Source organism: Gorilla gorilla, chromosome 3 (genome assembly GCF_029281585.2).
Source record: "Gorilla gorilla gorilla isolate KB3781 chromosome 3, NHGRI_mGorGor1-v2.1_pri, whole genome shotgun sequence".
Lineage (NCBI taxonomy): Eukaryota > Metazoa > Chordata > Mammalia > Primates > Hominidae > Gorilla > Gorilla gorilla.
The window spans coordinates 189,795,784-189,816,083 of record NC_073227.2 but is presented as its reverse complement, the minus strand read 5'-3'; the positions used below and the strand labels follow the sequence as shown (position 1 = coordinate 189,816,083).

The 20,300-nt window shown below is 40.6% G+C and overlaps 1 protein-coding gene across 11 annotated transcripts in view; it reads right to left on the bottom strand.

Moving 5' to 3' along the window:
• PALLD (palladin, cytoskeletal associated protein) overlaps nucleotides 1–20,300 on the bottom strand; it is a 435,452-nt gene that overhangs the window by 62,251 nt on the left and 352,901 nt on the right. Inside the window, exon 1 of one of the 11 annotated variants that reach the window (XM_063705639.1) lies at nucleotides 10,968–11,190. The exons of the other annotated variants lie outside the window; for them this stretch is intronic. Within the exon in view, the coding sequence (XP_063561709.1) occupies nucleotides 10,968–10,969 (2 nt within the window). The 5' untranslated portion in view covers nucleotides 10,970–11,190. Of the gene's footprint in view, nucleotides 1–10,967; nucleotides 11,191–20,300 lie in introns of those variants that run through there. 11 annotated transcript variants of the gene reach the window in all.

The window sequence follows — 20,300 nt, the reverse complement described above, 5'->3', positions numbered from 1 at the left end:
TGGTTCTGTCCTTCACTCTCCTTTTTGAACACAATGTTTGTGGTAGAAAAAAATAAATACAAAAAGAATCATTTCCAAAATAATTGGATTTGAATTCTTAAAATAGTTTGGTATTTACTTATGTGTTTGTTCATGAATGACACAGGGTCTTGCTCTGTCACCCAGGCTGGAGTAAAGTGGTGTCATCTTGGCTCACTGCAGCCTCAAACTCCTGGGCTCAAGTGATCCTTCTGCCTCAGCCTCATGAGCAGCTGGAACTACTGGTGTGTGCCACCACACCCAGTGGAATTTTTTTTTTTTTTTCAGTAGAGACAGGGTCTTACTATGTTGCCCAGGCTCAAGCAGTCCTCCCACCTTGGCCTCCCCAAGTGCTGGGATTACAGGTGTGAGCCACCACACGTGGCCTAAATAGCTTTGTTTTTAAATCACCGACAGCCCTTTTTTAGCATCTGCTGCCACTGGGCTACTTAGTACTTTCCCGGGTAGAAGTGACTGTGCCACCAATTTTCTGTGTGGCCTTCACTAAATCATTCTCGGTCTTTCTTTCATATCTTTGCAGTATAGTAGGATTATTTTTAAATAGTCCCCTTTAAATATTTTTAAAATGTGCCCATGCTATAAATTCGTTCTTTAGTCTTTCAAGATTGTACATTTGAACATCTGAATATCACTAATATTACTCATCTGTTATGCTGTTCCATCTCTTGAGATACTGTATCACTAAATGTGATACAATTTAGAAACATTATATCACGTGGTGAACAACAGTATAAAGACGACTTTTCAAATTTCTATTAACATAGGCCTATAACTGAAGAACTAAACATTTTTGAATAAATAATGTTGCCAATAACATTTTCTACATATTTTGGTCTTGCAATCAATGTGAGGAATGCACAGTTGGATCTGGATACTCAGAGCAATTTATTTCCTCTTACAAGTCTACCATTGATAGTTTAAATGCTAATGGCCAAGATATACAAGCCAAAGGGTCCGTGGTGTGAATGCAGGGCTTGCCTGATCACCAGACTCCCTTCCCAACCTCTTCTCTAAAGAAGGAGAAAGTTCTTGAAAAAGCTCAAAAATGCATTTTGGCAAGCACAAGAGATGCAGCCTAGCAGCATGAATTAAGAGACTTGTGACTGTGGAAAAGAACTGTAAATTTTAAATGGCTTTGGCCCTTCTTAGCTTTTGACCAGCTGACCTTGACATTCCTTAGAGGCCAAAGGATGAGATGCAGTGAAGACAGTGCTGCCTAGCCATTTCCCCTCAGGGGGCAGCACCAGTCCTTCCAGCAGTGGATGAAGTCTATCCAGTGTGTCTTGGGGAGAACTGTAATAAATGAGGCTCCCTCCCTGAGAAATGACTAAAACCACGAAAATAAATTCTTAGATGAAACTGTTCAATTATCTAATGTAATTACTCCTAAGGAAAAAATGAGAGAAATTTATCATAGCTACATGAAGTTTCCAATGTGGTTATATATGACTGTGTATAGTCAACAGTTATTCATCTGGCGTTCTATCAAACAGAGTTTTCTATAATATGGTATCTGTGACTGTTTCCAATACAATAAAAATGCTGCAAAATCTTGAAATGCTTTTCAAAAGAAGAATACTTTATAGTATAGTGTGTACAGCTGTAGTATTGAGCTTATTTTGCTGTACTTTATTAATCTTTTCCAAAACATGTAAATAATGAAGTTTGTTGCACACCACATCTGGATTTCATGATTATACTGTAAGACTTATATAGTAGATGGCCCTTCATTTAGGGAAGTAGTATATACACCAGAATGTGCCTTTTCTTTTTAAGATTTAAACAACGGAAAAAGCCACTGAAGTATGTATAGTATCTGTGTGCCGAGATACACAGGAAAGCATGGAACATGTGGATGGAAGGAACCGGGATCATCTCATCCAGCTGAGTAATAAGTACGTTTGGTGCAGTGCCACACAGGAGGCCACGAACAGAGCCCAGAGTAGTAACTGGGTTGCTTCACTCTTAGCCCCTCAAGTGATGACACCAAGGTGAGAACTTCTTTCACTAAAAGGCTTAATCTTTTAAATAACTGAACCAGAAAGTCGTTTCTAACAAGAATACAGATAAACATTACAAAGAACAAAGAAAAGATATGTTCAAAATCTGTCAGGTTCCAACAAGGGTTACTTTTTCCCTGAAGAGAGAAGATGAACCATTGCCTAGAAGTAATGTGTAGCTGACTGTCCCGTGGTTCTATGTCTGAGTAACACAGTCTCATCTCTCATGTGTATGTGTGCATATATACATGTATATGACTATAGTGGTATCAGCAATCATGTATATTTGCAAGCTTAAATATGATGAAATTGTTAAAGGACTATAGTCCTAATTAAAACTAATACAGAATATACTTAATCACACTTCTGTTCCTAACTTGTCCTTTTAGGCATGATCTTATCTCTTGATTGTGGCCACCCATAAAGAAAAGCATATCTCTAATCTCAGAAGCACAGGAGTTCATACCAGGAAATCAAGATTAGTAAGTATTTTTGTGGTGAATACCTTTTGAATAAGACAGGATTAATGTAACAGTTAAAAGTATAGAAATATAAAAGTTACGTACTGGTGATTTTTTTCTTTGGTGTGGACATTTGTTGATCTTTAAAATATATCATGGGAGTAAATAAAAGATCTATAGAATTTACAAAAATGTCAAAATGAACCAGAAGACAATAAAGTCATTCATGATACATGTTAATGACCTCATAGAGGAAACTTTTTTTTTCCTTTCAGGAACATCATGCTATCGTCTTTCAAAATTACTATGTAGGATCAGTGGAACACTAGACACTGACAGAGTGGGCCCCGCATCCTTCACTGCTTCCTCATGGAGGGATTTCCAGGACAGGGGCCCTCTTTGCCTGTCTCCGCCCTTTGTGGCGAATATGGGTGGGGGATGGATCTGGGCATGCTCACATCAGCCCCTCCCTTGCTCTTCTCTCTTTGGATCTTGCTTGCAGTGAGAGGGCTTTTTCTTCCTGTTTTTTGGAGGGTGAGATCTGCGCGGAGCTGTTCAATGCTGCCTGGACTGGGTATTAGTATGCTTAGCTCAAGGTGAAGTATAAGCCAGCTCATGAGGCCCAGCAGTGCATCCCCTTTCTTCTCTGAGTTCTCCCCAGTACAAATCTGGTGCTTGGATCTCTTTCTGACTCCTCAGTTTATCTGTCAAATGGTTCCAAACTTGAGTAGGGTGAGAGGATCATCCCCCGTCAAATGTACATTATTCATACACTGTAATGGCGTCAAAGAACCCTAGACACATGGACTCCCTTGCTAATAAGTGCACCTTCAAAGCGATAGTCATTATTTAGCATTTATTGGAAGAGGCTGGCCCCAGCTCTGGTGAAGGGCAGAGAAGGTGTGGGTGGCCTCACATGTTCTCAATGTCACAAAATGATAGCATTAAACAGACCCACTCCCTCATGGAAGGCAATCTGACGACCTTCTATTGATATTGCAACATGTGTCTCTGGCCCCAGATCTCAATCCTTACGTAAGGGATATGGGAAGACTTCCTCCACTTCATGTATATGCTTTCCCTAAGCAGATCTGGCAGATGCAAATTTATCCATATCTTTTCATTTCCATTGAAGTTTTAGTATCCACATCGCCTCCTGAAAACAGAAAACTTGTCTTTGTAACCCTTTTTATTTCAGCTGATCTAAATAATTAGTTCAGATTTACCCTGACAAATGGCTTTTACCATTTTTAGTTTCTTACCCTGTAACAAAATACTGCCATCAAGTTTTGATTATGAAAATGGCTGAAGGCAAGGGACCATATGAGAGAGCGCAATCAACAACATAGTCTTTTTGCCCAACAGAATTGGACATTTTTGGCTTAGAGAATTAAAGCACAATGACTGTTCCTGAAAATCAGTACAGTAGTCATAATAAAACTTTTTTCTTGGCTGGGCACAGTGTTGCATGCCTGTAATCTCAGCACTTTGGGAGGTTGAGGTGGGAGGATCACTTGAGCCCAGATCTTGAGACCAGCCTAGGCAACACAGTGAAACCTCGTCTATGCTAAAATAAAAAAAAAAAAAATCAGCCAGGTGTGATGGTGTGAGTCTGTAGTCCCAGCTACTTGCTTGAGCCCAGGAGAACAAGGCTGCAGGGAGCCATGATCATGCCACTACACTCCAGACTGGATGACAGAACAAGATCCTGTCTCAAAACAAAGCAAACAAAACAACTTTTTCTTTTTAAAATTGAACTACTTATTATAACTGCAGACATTTCTATACAATATTTCTTTTTAATCTCTTGAAATTAAATCCTATTTTTTAAAGAATACACATGATTAAATAAAAACAAAAAACCCCTCCAAACCCTATTGGATTTCCAACCTCAGCTCACAACTGATACCTTATACAAAAGTTAACTAATATTAGTCTTCAACAGGCCAGGGATGGTGGCTCATGCCTGTAATCCCAGCACTTTGGGAGGCCGAAGGGGGAGGATCACTTGAGTCCAGAAGGTTGAGACCAGCATTGGCAACAAAGTGAGACCCTGTCTCTACAGAAAACTAAAAAATTAGCTGGGCATGGTGATGCACGCCTGTAGTCCCAGCTGCTCGGGAGGCTGAGATGGGAGGACCAATTGGGCCCAGGAGGTCATGATCTTGCAGCCACAACACTCTAGCCTGGGGGACAGAGCGAGACCCCATCTCTAAAAAAAATAAAAATAAATAAAAAAAAATCTTCAACATAAATGTGAGTCTAAAACTATAAAATTTCAAGAAGGAATCATAGGAGAAAATCTTTGTGACCATAAGTTAGGTAAAGATTTCTTAGTAAGACAACAAAAGGGTGATCCATAAGAGAAAAAAAATTGATGAACTGGGACTTCATCAAAATTAAAAGCCTCTGCTCTTCAAAATGCAAAAGATATAAAGAGAACACTGAAAGTACATCTTCATCTCTTACTTTTTCTTCCCAGTCCAATTTCCCTCTCCAGCATCAACCAAATACTGTTACCATTTCTCAAGTTCCCTCCTAAGCCAGCCCATACATAATAAGCATATAGATATAGGCTGTATGGTGGTTCTAATGCTTTTTTACCGAGTTTTTTTTTTTTAAATTCCGTATTCAATAGATTTATTCGATTATTCAGTGTAGTCCTACACTCCCAACAGAATTCACTGGTCATCCATGTAGCCGAGGCAAAATTCTTTGGAAGTAATTAGTTTTGAAGTTTACTTAAGCAAATATGGAAACAAAACATTAAAATTTTTAATTCGTTTGCCTTGGCTAAAACAAACAAAAAATATTTCCTAAGTTATCAGCTCACTGTGTATTATTTAGGCCATACTTCATATTTTAGCTATGTCAGCTGTGGTATCCTGGGGGAAAGATGTTGTCATGTGGGGCCTCACACCAAAATATTATTTGAAGTACATAGAAACCAGCTTCTTCAATTTCTTCCATTTCTTTGGGCATTGTGTTTTTAAATAATGAAATTCTCTCTTAAAGAAAAATGAGGATCTCTTTAGTCACGTTGAGGACTAGAGGAAGTATTTTCCTCAGGCTGAATTTTTTGTTTTTTGAGACTCTGTCATCCCAGACTCGAGTGCAGTGGCACGATCTCAGCTCACTGCAACCTCCGCCTCCTGGGTTCAAGTGATTCTTGTGCCTCAGCCTCCCAAATAACCGGGATTACAGACGTGCACCACCAGGCACAGATAATTTTTGTATTTTAGTAGAGACAGGGTTTCACCATGTTGGCCAGGCTGGCCTCAAACTCCTAACTTCAAGTGATCTGCCCACCTCGGCCTCCCAGAGTGCAGGATTACAGGCAGTAGCCACTGCGCCTGGCTCTGAGGCTGAATTAAAATCACCTTTCACACTCCACAGCACAACTTACTTCCCAGATGACTCACTCAACTATTGGAGTGAGCAAGAAGAGTACTCCCATCTCTCTTTTATTATCTTGTTTTATTTACTTCACAGCATTTATTACTGAAATGACTACACTGATGTATTTCTTTTTAGACTTTCTGCCTCTGCCCCGACTCCAGCCCTGGGAGTCCGAGGGGGCTTCTGTCCAGCTGTGCATGGCTGTTGTTGAGGATCTGGTGTCAACAGATCCTTCTCCACCATATCAACTCCATTTCTACCACTGGGATTGGCCCTTATTACTGTTACCTGGTTTGTACACTCAGCAGCAGTTTTCAGACGCGAAAAGATAAGAGATGAGCATTTAGAGTAATTATCATCAATTCTGCAGCACTGGTTCGGGTGTAAAGGTTGTGTGTTTACCTGATTTCACATCCTCCAGACCTGCACTGTCCCACTATGGTAGCCATTAGCCACGTGTAGCTATTAAGTGCTTGAACAGTGGTTAGTCAGAATTGAGACGTGTTGTAAGTGTCAAGTACACAGCAGATTTAAAAAATTTAGTTTAAAAAGATATTGGAAAATGATCTTATGACAATTTTTATATTATTTACATGTTAAAATAATATTTTGAATATATTGGGTTAAATAACATACTATTAAAATTAATTTCTTTTTCCTTTTTAATGTGACTACTAGGAAACAAACTGCATACGTGGTCTTCATTGTGGTGGTTCACATTCTATTTCTACTGTACAGTGCTCCTTGAGGCCTAGCTCTAAAAGTTCCCTCACTTCTCACAAGGGTTACTGTCTGTTTGTCCTACTAGAGGTTCGCCAGATGCTCTACTGAACAGGAATTATACAGCAGAGCCTCAGAATCTAAGGACTTGGTCTCTGAGGGACCAATATTTGGGGTAGTGGTGATAGATTTGTCCATGATAGTGGCAAAAAGTTGTCCTCCAATTTTTTACAAGTTTCCTATTTGCTGACTTCCCATCAAGTAATATTAGAAATGATTCTAAGCTTGCATTTCTCAAGCCTTTCCACTCTTCTGAGACATCCACACATGGTCAGCACGTCTGGGGCACCGTCGGTGCTACCCATCGACAGATGAGAGCCCTCCATCTCCAGCAGAGCCTTCTCCTTCAGACAGTGAGAGAAGACTCCGCTTCCATAGACAGGATCATCCTGTTCAGATCAACTACAAGGCCACAGTTGTAAAGGAGTCAGTCCTGCCAGCAGCTGTGAGCATGGATAACTATCAGTCATGGGGAGGAAGCTGTCGCCTCCGAAGACTTAGGGTAAAAGGCAGAAGATAGCAGGCTGTGGGGTGGAGATGAATTTGACTTTTCTCTCACGTGAAATGCAGGTAAGCCCTGAGTCATGTAACAGAGCAAAGCAAAAATGTTGTAACACGTTGACAAGCGGAAGGAATGACCAATTATAACGCTGAGGTTTTATGTTTAAATGCTACAAATTTTTCTCCAGTTTATAAATACATTTAAATAAAAGTCTTAATGCAAAAGTACAAAAATGGATAGTCTACTGTCTTAAGACGCACCAACTATTTTTATATTTAGAGTAAGGTGAGGGGGATGGGAGTGAATCCAGATTGAATAGTGCCAGACAATGGGCAGAACGTGACTCTTAAACACACATTATCTTTCTTCCAAGAAACTACTATTGCTTCCTTCTTAAAGCCCGCTCTGGATTTTTTTTTTTTAATTTTTATTTTTTTTGAGACTGGGTCTCATTCTGTTGCCCTGGTTGGAGTGCGGTGGCACTATCACGGCTCACTGCAGCCTCGACCTCCCAGGCCCAAGTGATCCTTCCACCTTAGCCTCCCAAGTAGCTGGAACCGCAGGTATGTGCCACCGTGCCCAGCTAATTTTTTTACTTTTGTAGAGATGGGGTCTCCCTGTGTTGCCCAAGCTGGTCTCCAATTCCTAAGCTCAAGCAATTCTCCTGAGTTGGCCTCCCAAAGTGCTGGGATGACAGGCGTGAGCACTCTGGAAAGTTAATACAATCTTCTGAACCAAGGTATTGTTATTAGTTATCTATCTTTTGACCCAAAAACCAGTATCTCAGAGAAACATGCCAAATTAAAGAGATTACAATGGATACTTTCTTCACACTCAAAATAAAAGGTAGCATCTTAATAAAAGTATTTATGCTTGATCAAACTTTATAAAAACAAGATGCCTGGAAAAATATCTTCCAGCCCATTTATGAGTGTATAACTTAAAGAAAAAATGACCCCTGATGTACTAACTTTGTGTGGCTAAATATAGTTAGCAGCCCTCATGCTTCATAGCCCATTTTCCCCTGGAATTCAGCTAATATAAATAAAACAAATGAAGGGAACCTGGCCCCCCTCCATGAACATTACATCATTCTTCCTTATTAGGAAAACTTCTTCAAATCTGAAATTTTGCTCTAAATAATCTGAGTTTCTATTTCTCAATGAATAACAAGGCAGGGGGCTGCCCTCATCAGAAGTGTTGCTGTGTGGGGAGCAATGTGTGTGACGTACAGGCTCATTTCAACAGTGATGCTTCCAACAGTAGTAATAGTAACACCAGGGAAAGCATTAAGGTGCATTTAGGAAAGCGCATGTAATTCTCTCCAAATTTTTGCTTTCTATATATTTTTGGATATATGCCTGTGTTATGGTAAACAGAAAGATGAGAAAGCAGAAATTCTTAGGTTCTTTTGTAATACTGGTTCTGACCAAAGATTTTTGTATCTGATTGATCTTGATTAACAGGATGATGCAGTGGTATGAAATCTAAGGCAGATCTGCCACTGCTCCCTGAAACACACTTGAGTTTCCTCTTAAGTGATGTCTTATTTGTTAGACAACTTTAGGTTATCTATTTTTGCTCTCAGCTGTCAGCATATTAACACGCTAGCTGATCTAGGCTTCCTGGTATGAAAGGTAAGATTTATGAAGTTAATGTGTACACGTAAAATAAAAATCAATTAAAACAAATGTCTTCTTTAAACATTACCTTTCCATGGATTTAAACAGGGCTGCTTATCAGTTTGCTGATTCTACCTGGTGTTTCACCTTTCTTTCATCTTGACGTAAGGACTATTCTCATGAAAAATAAGTAAAAAAGAGTTGGAAAAAACACTTCTAAATGTGAAGTCTACAATGGTGTTCATGAAGCTAGTACCATATCCTAAAACAAATAATTTATAAATAAATCCTGAGATGCAATGGAGCATTAGCGTAAGCAAACAATGAAGCCATCTTACAGAGCGCTGCCTCTGGCAGGCAGCACATACCAGCCCACTCACCGAGTTCTCATTTTCCACTTTGGCTAGCTAACAAAATCAGAGTAGTCAATCACACTGTTCATGAAAACACAGAGGGCGAGGAATGGCCATGAGAGAAGGGTTGTCGAGAGAAGACTGGTCTAGAAAATACGAGGATGGTTCCAACAGTTATAAGTTTATACTTCTAAATCTCTTCATTTCTGAACTTTTCTAACATTTATGCTTTCAAAAGAAAGAAAAACAAATATGCCTTGTGCTTTGTGCTCAGTTAATTGGACTGTTGGATGGTCCTCACTGTTTCCCATAAAGGGCCCCTGCACTGGCAAATTGGGAAAGCATTTCTATTCAAGGACTCCAAGAACTTCCCAGTTCCAAAGGACCCTTCCATCCTCTAGGAGTTTTATTCATATACTTCTTAACTGGTTTAAGAATGAAAGGTAATGCTGTACTTCTTAGCCATGTAGGCTCTGGAGTTAGACTGCCTGTGTTTAAATTTTAGACTCTATTATTTACTAGCTGAGTTTCTTTGATCACTTAATTTTTCTGAACCTGCTTCTTCATCTTTAAAATGGGGGTCATATATTTCTCAAAAGAAGACATAAAAGCAGCTGACAAACATGAAAAAATGCTCAGCATCACTAATCATCAGAGAAATGCAAACCAAAACCACGATGAGATACCATCTCACACCAGTCAGAATGGCTATTACTACAACGTCAAAAAACAACAGCTGCTGGCCAGGATGTGGAGAAAAGGGAATGCTTATACACTGTTGGTGGGAATGTAAATTAGGCCACTGTGGAAAGCAGTTTGGAAATTTCTCAAAGAACTAAAAATAGAACTACCATTAGACTCAGCAATCCCAGTATTGGGTATATACCTAAAGGAAAATAAATCATTCTACCAAAAAACCCCACATGGTACATGTACACTTGCTCCTCATAGCACTGTTCACAACAGCAAAGACGTGGAACCAACCTAGATGCCATCAATGATGGACTGGATAAAGAAAATGTGGTACATACACACCATGGAATACTATACAGCTATAACAAAGAGCAAAATCATGTCCTTTGTAGCAACATGGATGCAGCTCGAGGCCATTATCCTAAACAAATTAATGCAGGAACAGAAAACCAAATACCTCCTGATAAGTGGGAGCTAAACACTGTGTACACACAAACACGAAGATGGGAACGACAGACACTGGGTACTCCAAAAGTGGGGAGAGAAGGAGGTGGGGAGGGGCTGAAAAACTTCCTCTTGGGTACTGTGTGCACCACCTGGGTGAGAGGATCAATGGAAACCCAAACCTTAGCATCATGAATATACCCTTGTAACAAACCTGCCCATGTAACCAGTGAATCTAAAATAAATAAAATGGGGGTCATGATAGCACTTCCCTCCTAGACTGTGAAGATGAAATGTGGTAGTACATGTGAAGTATTTTGAGCAATGTTCAAGCATGCCTTTGATAAATGTGAGCTATTAGTATTCAGGACGGTCATGTAAATAATTCAGTGTCCAAATGTGGGCCCTTTAATCTGGGACAAAGGCTGAACTATATAGAACTCTAGACAACTGGCAGATTGACTGTCCTGGGGAAAAGGGAACACGCAGCCATCCCATTCATATTACATAATGTCAAGGTCACACACTGCACAGACAGACTGACTTACCAAAATTAACAAAATTTGTGTATCACTGGGTACTAGAGTGTATAAGAGATCAGATGGAATAAGAAAGCCTTAATTAAAAAATCATGAATTATAATTTAAAGCATTTAAGATAGACATACCACTTACATGTTAATCACTCATTTTGCTGAACTTAGAACATTCCTTTTCAGGCTGGGCGAGGTGGCTCACACCGGTAATCCCAGCAGTCTGGCAGGCTGAGGCGAGTGGATCACGAGGTCAAGAGATCGAGACCATCCTGGCCAACATGGTGAAACCTTGTCTCTACTAAAAATACAAAAATTAGCTGGGCGTGATGGCATGTGCCTGTAATCCCAGCTACTTTGGAGGCTGAGGCAGGAGAATCGCTTGAACCCGGGAGGCGGAGCTTGCAGTGAGCCAAGATCACGCCACTGCACTCCAGCCTGGCAACAGAGTGAGACTCCGTCTCAAAAAAAAGAACATTCCTTCTCAGCATTATCCCAAAAATATTGTAAAGTTTAGTTTAAATTATTTTTACAGTGTTTTCATCCTTCTTCATGGCCTCCTTCCCACAAATATCAGGAAAATGGGAACTGATGAGGAGAGTAACATTAAATAAAAAGGGAAGTACAAGTAATTTTATTGTTGTGCTCAGCACAGACGGACCCAATTACAGTCCTACAAGTACCTGGGTTGCTTCCCTCCTGACCTGGAGAACAGTCCCCTGGTACACTGTCATTGTGGAAACAGAGAAAACACATCTGTTAAAAATGAGCTTTAGTGGAAAAAATTCAGCTGGCATTCTCTTTTCCTCTCTGTCGTCCTTTTTTAATAGCACTCTTATGTAAGGTCGTTACTATATATAGTAGAGAACAGGGAGCTGTGATTTGACCTGTACAGAGGCAGTCAGATATGGGCCATTTCCTACCTTTGTGGGCCCAAAGGCAGCTGAACCTGCTGGACAGCAGGAGCGGCGGCACCTGGAACCCTTGCTCTTTGAGACCTCAGCACAGCTGCACGGCTGTTCTCTTCTTGCATCTTCAGCCTCCCACCTACAAAATCGGCACAGGGCCTACTTCTGATCTAACTCATTGGGGATGCCTGTGGAACCTCAGAGAACATCTGGGAAACATTTTTTTTGGCTTTGTCAATACGTATTTTTCCTCTGTATATCCATCCAAGATTTATGCAAGAGCTAGAATTCTAACATTCCAGTCTAAGAAACCTAGACCGTCCTACCATCCCTGACCAGCTTGTCCAAGCAAGATAACTGCTTGTTTATTGTCTTTTTCTCCCACTACCAGTCTTTCTCAAGAGCAGAGTTCACATCTATTCTGTTCAGCAATGTATTATCTTAGATACAGCATACCATCCATGAATGAATGAATGAATGAATGACTCCATGAGTAAACAGAGGCAGTAGTAGCAAACATTTACTGAACACTTACTAGGAGACTCTAGACAAATTTAATCTTTCGTACCTCTGTTTTCTCATCTATGTAATAGGGTAATAATAGAACCCACAGAGTAGGGCTGTTGCAGAGATTAAAAGAGAATAATGCTTAGTTGTTACTGGAATCCTCTCTTCCTCTTTAGTTAGTGGCACCATCCCTGATCCTGTTTCACAAGTCAGAACCGCAGGAGTCAGGCCTGCCTGTCCCCATCCGTCTCATCTCAACCATCATGAGTCCTGCCTTTCCCTCTCCTACACTTCTCCCACACGCTGTTCTCTTCCATGCAGCCAGTTTCAAAAACCACATGGAATCCTGTGACTCTTGACTTCCCTGTCCCCAGTGGCTTTCGCTTGCTCTTGGGATCAACTCCAAATTCCTTCACCTGGCCCACCAGGCCTGGTCGCCCCCTGGAGCCTCTTCTTTTCTCCCTCCCACCCCCATTCTCAGAGTCTCAGCCCTTCCCTTCAATGTGCGATTCCTCCTGACTGCACACCTGTCTCTGTCTCCCATTTAGCCTTCAGATGTCAGGTCAAACATCACTTCCTGAGGCTCTTTCCTCAGGCCTCCAAACCACACGAGGTCTTTCAGTTTCCTGCCCTCAGAGGTTGTGGCACATTTTTTTCGCAGCATCTGCCACACCAGCACTCCTTACATGTCTTTTATCTGGTCTCTAATAATTCCACGCACCCAGGCCCTTGAGGGTCTTTTCTAGCTTTGGTAAAATGCGAGCTGGGAGGCAGGATGCTGATAGAGGAGTGAGTAAAGGCTGGTCTACAGAGCATCTGAGAGCTTCTGTGGACTTTTTCTAGAAGGACCATTGATCATCTGTAAAATAACCTGTATTTGACTTTTAAGGCCAAAATTTCTAAGGAAAAAAATGTCTGTACACACATGGGAAAAGCTAGTAATTATGCTGGCTAAAAGAAAAAGTTACTCTGTGAGATGCTCATATATGAAGTCCTCTCAGATGTTGCTATCTCACTTCTCATTTTCCTATCAATAATTAGCTATGTGTGACTTTTCTCCCTTTACATTGCAATGTGGTTTCTTCTGTTTTTCCTAAATGGCTAAAATTATGAAAACTAATTTATTAGTCCTAAAAAGTAAACTTGACATTTTTTGTAAAGTTTAACAGTAAATAAAGAGTTAATATTACCAAAAACAACTGAGGCAGGGAAAAGGGCAATTCCAGTGCAAAGTCTACTACCCACTGATATCTGTCATACATAAAATATTCTAAACACAACATGTAGGTTTCTTGATATCCACACCTAGAAAGCATTAGAGGGAATTAAGAGAAATTGTAGCCGATTAACTCATCTAAAAGCCCACAAAGCAGAATAAATCTAATTACCACGGCTTAAGGCAAATAATGCCTCTTGCAAAATAACCAAAAATTCAAGCTTAAAGAGCAACTACACTCTTGTAGGCACTACTAACTTTGTGGATGGTTCTTTCGAGACAGGGTCTCACTCTGTTGCCCAGGCTGGAGTGTGCAGTGGCATAGTCACGGCTCACTGCAGCCTTGACTTCCTGGGCTCAAGCAATCCTCCTGCCTCAGCCTCCCGAGTAGCTGGCACTGCAGGTGTGAGTTACTGCACCCGGCTAATTTTTGTAGAGATAGTCTAGCTATGTTGCCCAGGCTTGTGTTTTTGTTTCTTTTCTTTTCTTTTCTTTTCTTTTCATTCTACCTTCTTTCCCAGCTCTCTCAATGAATTTAACAAATACTGATTGAGCTTTTACTACATGTTGGGTGCCAGAAATCTAGTAGTGATCAAAACAGACACAGCACTTACCTTCATGAAGCCACATGAAGCCAGCAAGTACAGTGTGGCCTAAAACAGAAGAATGTTTAACTGCATGAAAGCAGGGTGCTTTGTATTGCTGGGCTTGGTGTATATTTCTTTGCTATCTAGTTTAATATATTGAGCTTTACATCTGTGCCAGCTTTGCATGTCCATATACCTTTGGCAGGCATTTCTAGTCAGGTGGCATGGGGCAAGGGGTGTGCTACGTTTTAAGTCCCTCATTTCTCCAGCCTGTCCAGGTAGTGTCTACGTCTCCAACTCACTCAGGAAGGCAGGAGACTTCCAGATTCACTCCACTGGTATCGAGAGTTAGGTTCTGGTGAGAGAGCTGGCAGAAGCTTCAGAGGACCTTGCGTCTTAGCCTCCTCTTTTTTGCTGTCCTTAACAGCAAGTTGTTGCCTCTATTTTTCAGAAAATCGCAGCACATTTCCAGGAGACCTGAAATGCGGTGGACTGCTTCAACATTAGATTATTTTGGTAGACAGGGAGAGTATTTAGTGTAATGTCACCTATATGCTTATCAAATAGGGGTAAGGGAGTCATAATTATTTTAATGTCTAATATTAACGGTTCTTTAATAAATTACTTATTACAGTTCCAAGGTATAAGTCTTTTAATAGAAACAGGTTTCAGCCAGGCGCGGTGGCTTATGCCTGTAATCCCAGCACTTTGGGAGGCCAAGGAGGGTGGATCACTTGAGGTCAGGAGTTCGAGAGCAGCCTGGCCAGCATGGTGAAACCCCGTCTCTACTAGAAATACAAAAATTAGCTGGGCGAGGTGGTGCTCGCTTGCAGTCCCAGCTACTAGGGAGGCTGAAGCATGAGAATTGCTTGAACCCGGGAGGCGGAGGTTGCAGTGAGCCGAGATTGCGCCATTGCACTCCAGCCTGGGTGAAACAGCCAGACTCCGTCTCAAAAACAAAACAAAACAAAACAAAAAACAGGTTTGGAATGAATGCAAAAAATCTACGAGAGACTGGCCAGTTGTACTATTAAGTTATCAAACAGTTTTATCCTGCCTCTCTCTTCCATTTTATATATTTAAGTCACTTTTAATTTATGGGGGTATGGAGGAGAGACATATTCTGGAGATGGAGAAAATAAAGGTAAGCCAAACTGTGGGTCCACAGGCTCTGCAGCAGGTAATAAATGTTGGTGCAATTGGCAGGTTAGAGACACATAGGAGGAAGGGAAGAGGATGTAACTGAGACAAAGACAAGAAGGGAGACTGTAGGAAGCTGTGTGTGTGCTGCTGGCCTGGGAGACGGCACCCACTGACCTCCTCTGGCCTCTCAATCACACTTGGGCCAGATTAATTCATTCAGCAAACTTTTCTTGCCTGCCCATGGAATGCCAGGTACTGAGCTAGGGTTCACGGACACATGCTAAGCAGCAGTAAAAAGTGCTTATTTTGTACAATACTCAGCTACTACCGAGCTAAAACTAGGAGAGCATATTAGAAATGACAGACTTAGGCCGGGCGCGGTGGCTCATGCCTGTAATTCCAGCATTTTGGGAGGCCGAGGCAGGCGGATCACCTGAGGTCAGGAATTCAAGACCAGCCTTACCAACATGGAGAAACCCCGTCTCCACTAAAAATAAAAAAAATTAGTCAGGTGTGGTGGTGCACGCCTGTAATCCTAGCTACTCAGGAGGCTGAGGCAGGAGAATAGCTTGAACCTGGGAGGTGGAGGTGGTGAGCCAAGATCGCACCATTGCACTCCAGCCTGGGCAACAAAAGCAAAACTCCATCTCAAAAAAAAAAAAAAAGAAAAAAAAAAAGAAATGACAGACTTACAAATTATATAAGTGAGAAAAGGAGACTGACTTTCCCTACAGTATACCGCATTTTTCCAGGCTTTTCAAACAGGTTTGCAATGTGAACAATCATTATCTTTTAGAGGACTTTTATGAAGGATTTTAGTAGTGCAGGCCTGGACATACCATATTAAAAACAAACCATTTTAGAGTCAGGGAAATGTTTCCCTCTTATCTTTTAAATTCTTGGTGGGGAGTAGGGGCTGAAGGGAGAGCGTTCATTCCTTCCAGGAGCCAGGTTGCAGAAGAAAGCCCTCTCACGCAGGAGCAGGAGGGCTGAGGCCTCGCGAGCTACCCCCACGCTTGGTTCTGGCAGATCACTTACATTTCAGGACCTAGGCAGATGAAGTTTCCTGGCTATATGCTAAGACAAAACTTTTCCTGCTTAAAATCAGATCTTTCATTTTTTAGTATTGAGTACAAGGGAGGATTGAAGGAGTTTATTGCTTTAAAAATTAAGGAAATACACTGAAAAACTGGATAGGAGTTTATTCATTGTATTTTATGACACCAAAGATGAGCAAATGCATTCGTAAGTATACATAATAAAATAAATATAGCCTGGCATCTCTTTTAATGGAGGTAGCTTGGGGGTGAGAAGAGGGAATGGGGAAGATAAGCTGGGGGCCAGCTCTGAATTCTTTATGAGCCCCCTGATGCAGCCAGCCACACGTGGTGTGAATCTCAATAGTGCCAGTTCTTCTTTCCAAGGGTCAGTGTTTTTTTTTTTTGCTTTAAAAATGGGGATAATAATACCTGTAATGAGATTTCTTGTAAAGTTTAAGTGAGGTTATAAAAGTCTAATGCCAAATCTGGCTACCAAGAATTCAAATTTTCTTTCACTTTCCATCAATAATGATAAAACGTGAATATTAAGCATGGTTTGGATTGAAAACCTTCTCAGGGTCTCAAAGTCTGGTCGAGAATTCAATTCAGACTTTAAAAAGCAGACATTCAGTTCTCTCCAGATTTGTGAATGAATGCATTGTTACTACAGAAGTTTAAGTGCCAAAATATACACTGTCTCTTCCTTTCTCCTTTTTCTTCTGCAGCTAAGTCAGCCAGAGCATTCTAGAAATCACCTTAAAAACGCATCCCTCTTCTCCTACTGGAGTTTATACAATGACAAAAATCTGATCTGGCTTTTTCAAAAAGCAAACAACAAAACATTCAAACAACATAACCCTGAGTCTTTAACAGAAAGCTGGTGCTTGCACCAGGGGCATGCAGACGTCTGGAACGCATTACAATCAACTCCCTAAGGGGCAGCTTATCTCTTCCTCTGATGCTATCGGTTTGCCAAGGAAAGTTAAAGACAAAAGTCAACTGTTGCACCCAGTTGGAATGTGAACATGTGTGAGAACTTGAAATACACTAAGACTAATTTATGTTCCGATGGGAGTGGCTCTCATGGTAAGGACTGAAGCAGTATATCCTGCTTTTTTAACGAATTTTTTAACGAAAAAAATTCTCACAGCCTGCAGGAAGAGCTACAAAAGAACCCCCTCTCATCTTTACTGACTGTAGTTAGTACTCTCGTGTTGCATTTTAGGGAAAGTTCATTTGTGTCGCAGTGGACTTCGAAGTTAATCATACCACAGAACTGTAGAGAATGAACATCTTGAAATTATTTCTGAAATAAGAGCTCCAAGTAGCCTTTGAGATTGGTAAAGTTTAGAAATAAAGTATACTTACAAAGCTGCATCTTATTACGTTGCAAAAGACTGATTTAGGATCATTATTTGGTGTGAAATACATTTTGCCAATGTAAGCCTTTCCTTTCAACTGTTTAAGGCATAGAATACTACTACATTCTACATTTAATGTTTGAATTCTACCAGTTTTAGAGCTCAGAACTCAAATTAGCATCGTTCTAAGTTTGACAATAACCCTCTTTTTGCTTTTAATAGTGTCTCCCTTCATGTACTGAGTGTGCCTACATTTTCCTCGAATTGTTTTCTCATCAGTGGTGGTGTGAGAAGCCTTCTTTTAGGAGAAAAAACACAGAACACCACCACGTAGATCTGTGTCTAAGATGTCCAGTGCATTCAGCACACTCTCTGGGCTGACAGGCACTGAACAATGGCTCTTTCTCAATAGGCCTGGTTTCCAGTCACTGACAACAACGATCAGTACCTTCAATCTCTAAATTACACAAATTTACAGCTTTGATTTTTTAGTCTTAGAAGCCATCAAGGACAGGCCCCAAGACAAAACAAAGTGGCTGGCTCCCATCTGCTGAGTAAGCAGAAGGGACAGTGGAGTTCCTCTCAGTTTGCTTCACTTTCACTTTGCCCAGGGGTGGGGTGGGGTGGGGTGGAGTGGGGTGGGGTGGGGTGGGACGGGGTGGGGTTGGGGTGGGACGGGGGTAGGGTTGCTGGAGGAGGCTAACTGAGTCCTCAGTCACCACCTGAGGGCCACTCTCCAGGAACTTAGCACCCCCTGGGCTCAGTTTTCTTAGAGGTTAAATGAGTAGATTAGGCTAAATTCTGGCTCTAAAATTGAGTAACTATTACAGGGAAGTAAAAAATAATTCTGAATAATACTGATTGGGAAATAGAGTGTCAGAATTAGTTCTACAGCTAATTAGCTCTCTCTTAATATGCCTGGGACTTAGTTTCTTCCTTTTTTTTTCTTTTTTACAAAAGGAATATTCATTGTGAGAAATTGAAGTATCAGAAAGTATAAGAGTATAACTGGATTGTTTGCAATACAAAGGATAAGTGCTTGAGGTGATGGATACCCCATTTACCCTGATGTGATTATTACGCATTGCATGTCCATATCCAAATAGCCCATATACACACCTATGTACCCACAAAAATTAAAGATAAAATATTAATTAAAAAATAAAGTGAAAGTAGTACAATAATAAAGTAAATGTAAAGAATTTCCCACATAACCACCAATCCTCATACAATTCCACTCCACAGGGCAAAACACCGATAATATCTTGGTGCTATCTTTCCAGAACCTTTACTATACAAATATAAATACTTACAAACCCATATGTTTGCATGTTTGGGTTTTTGTTCACAAAAGTTGGATCAAGCATATGCACATGCTCCCTCAGTGATCTTGTATCTTTCAACGATGTATCATGGGTATCCTTCCATGTTGGTACATGAAGGTTTATTTCATGCTTTTGAATGGCCTCATAGTATTCCATAGTATAAACCATTCTTTATTAATGATAGACATGCTCTCTTCAAGTACTCATTAGTGCAAACAGTGTAGCAATAAAGCTTCCTGTACAACTAACTTGTACTGTATACTTGTTTTGAGTTTTCTGTGGCAAACATGTCTAGAAATGAGATTACTGGGTCAAAGGATATGTGAATTTGACATTTTAATGGGTATAAATTGCCCTCAAAAAAGTTCTTAGGACTTTATCTGAAAACAGAGGAAAGAATAGATGATCCTTTTCTTTTTTCAACTGAGCTTCCAATTCAATTAAGAAGCCTTAAAAGCTGGAATGGCAGATGGGAGCAGCTTGCAATTCCAGTCCCGTTTCAACCAGCCCACTAATTTCAGGCCTTTTCTTTTTTAGCAAATATCAAAATTCTGTTTTGCTTTGGTCTTAATATTGTCAAATTAACATTTTTTCATGGTAATATTGCTAACCATAAGTGAATTGCTTATTTCTAGTAGTGGGTAAGAAATGGATGTCCTGGTACCCACTGGATGCCATGGACATGTACCCAGTGATGGCAATGCTGACACCACCAGTGTGGGTACCATACCCACACTTTGAGAGCCTCAGCTTTTCAGAAAGCCCTTTAATTCTTCGGAAGAAGCCTGCAGTTAGAGGACTCCTATCTTCCTCTGGGTAGACTGTGATTTACATGTATTTGAATGGTAATCAGTCACCTTAATTAATACAGCTTTTCTGTTACATCTTACTACCATGACATGCAGGCTGTTTAACAGGTCACCTGTAAAGAGGAAACTGCAAAATTCCACATGGGCTTCCTGGAGTTCCTCTTACAGACCATACCTACTCTCCCTCGCATAACGGGTGTTTAAAATTCATTTAAGGCAACTAGAAATAATTCCATGCCATTCTCATCTTATAAAAGGAACTCTTTGTTGATCAGATGTTATTAGTGTTGAAATTGATTCCTTATGTATTATTTAAGGTCTTAGGTTTATAATAATCACCAAGTACCTATAGCTGCTTAAATTACCCATATCAAACGGACATATTTAACTTTCGGTTGTCCACGTTATAAAAGGAAACATGAGAAAACTTGAGACTTCCCCTTGACTGTATGTAGTGGATCTATATAGTACTTCCAATCTATTTTCTGTTCTAGATCTTTTATGTAAGAATGAAAATAGTAAAGCATGCAGTGGGCGTAGGGTTGAGCAAAGGGACAAGTCAATATTTGTACATGCATG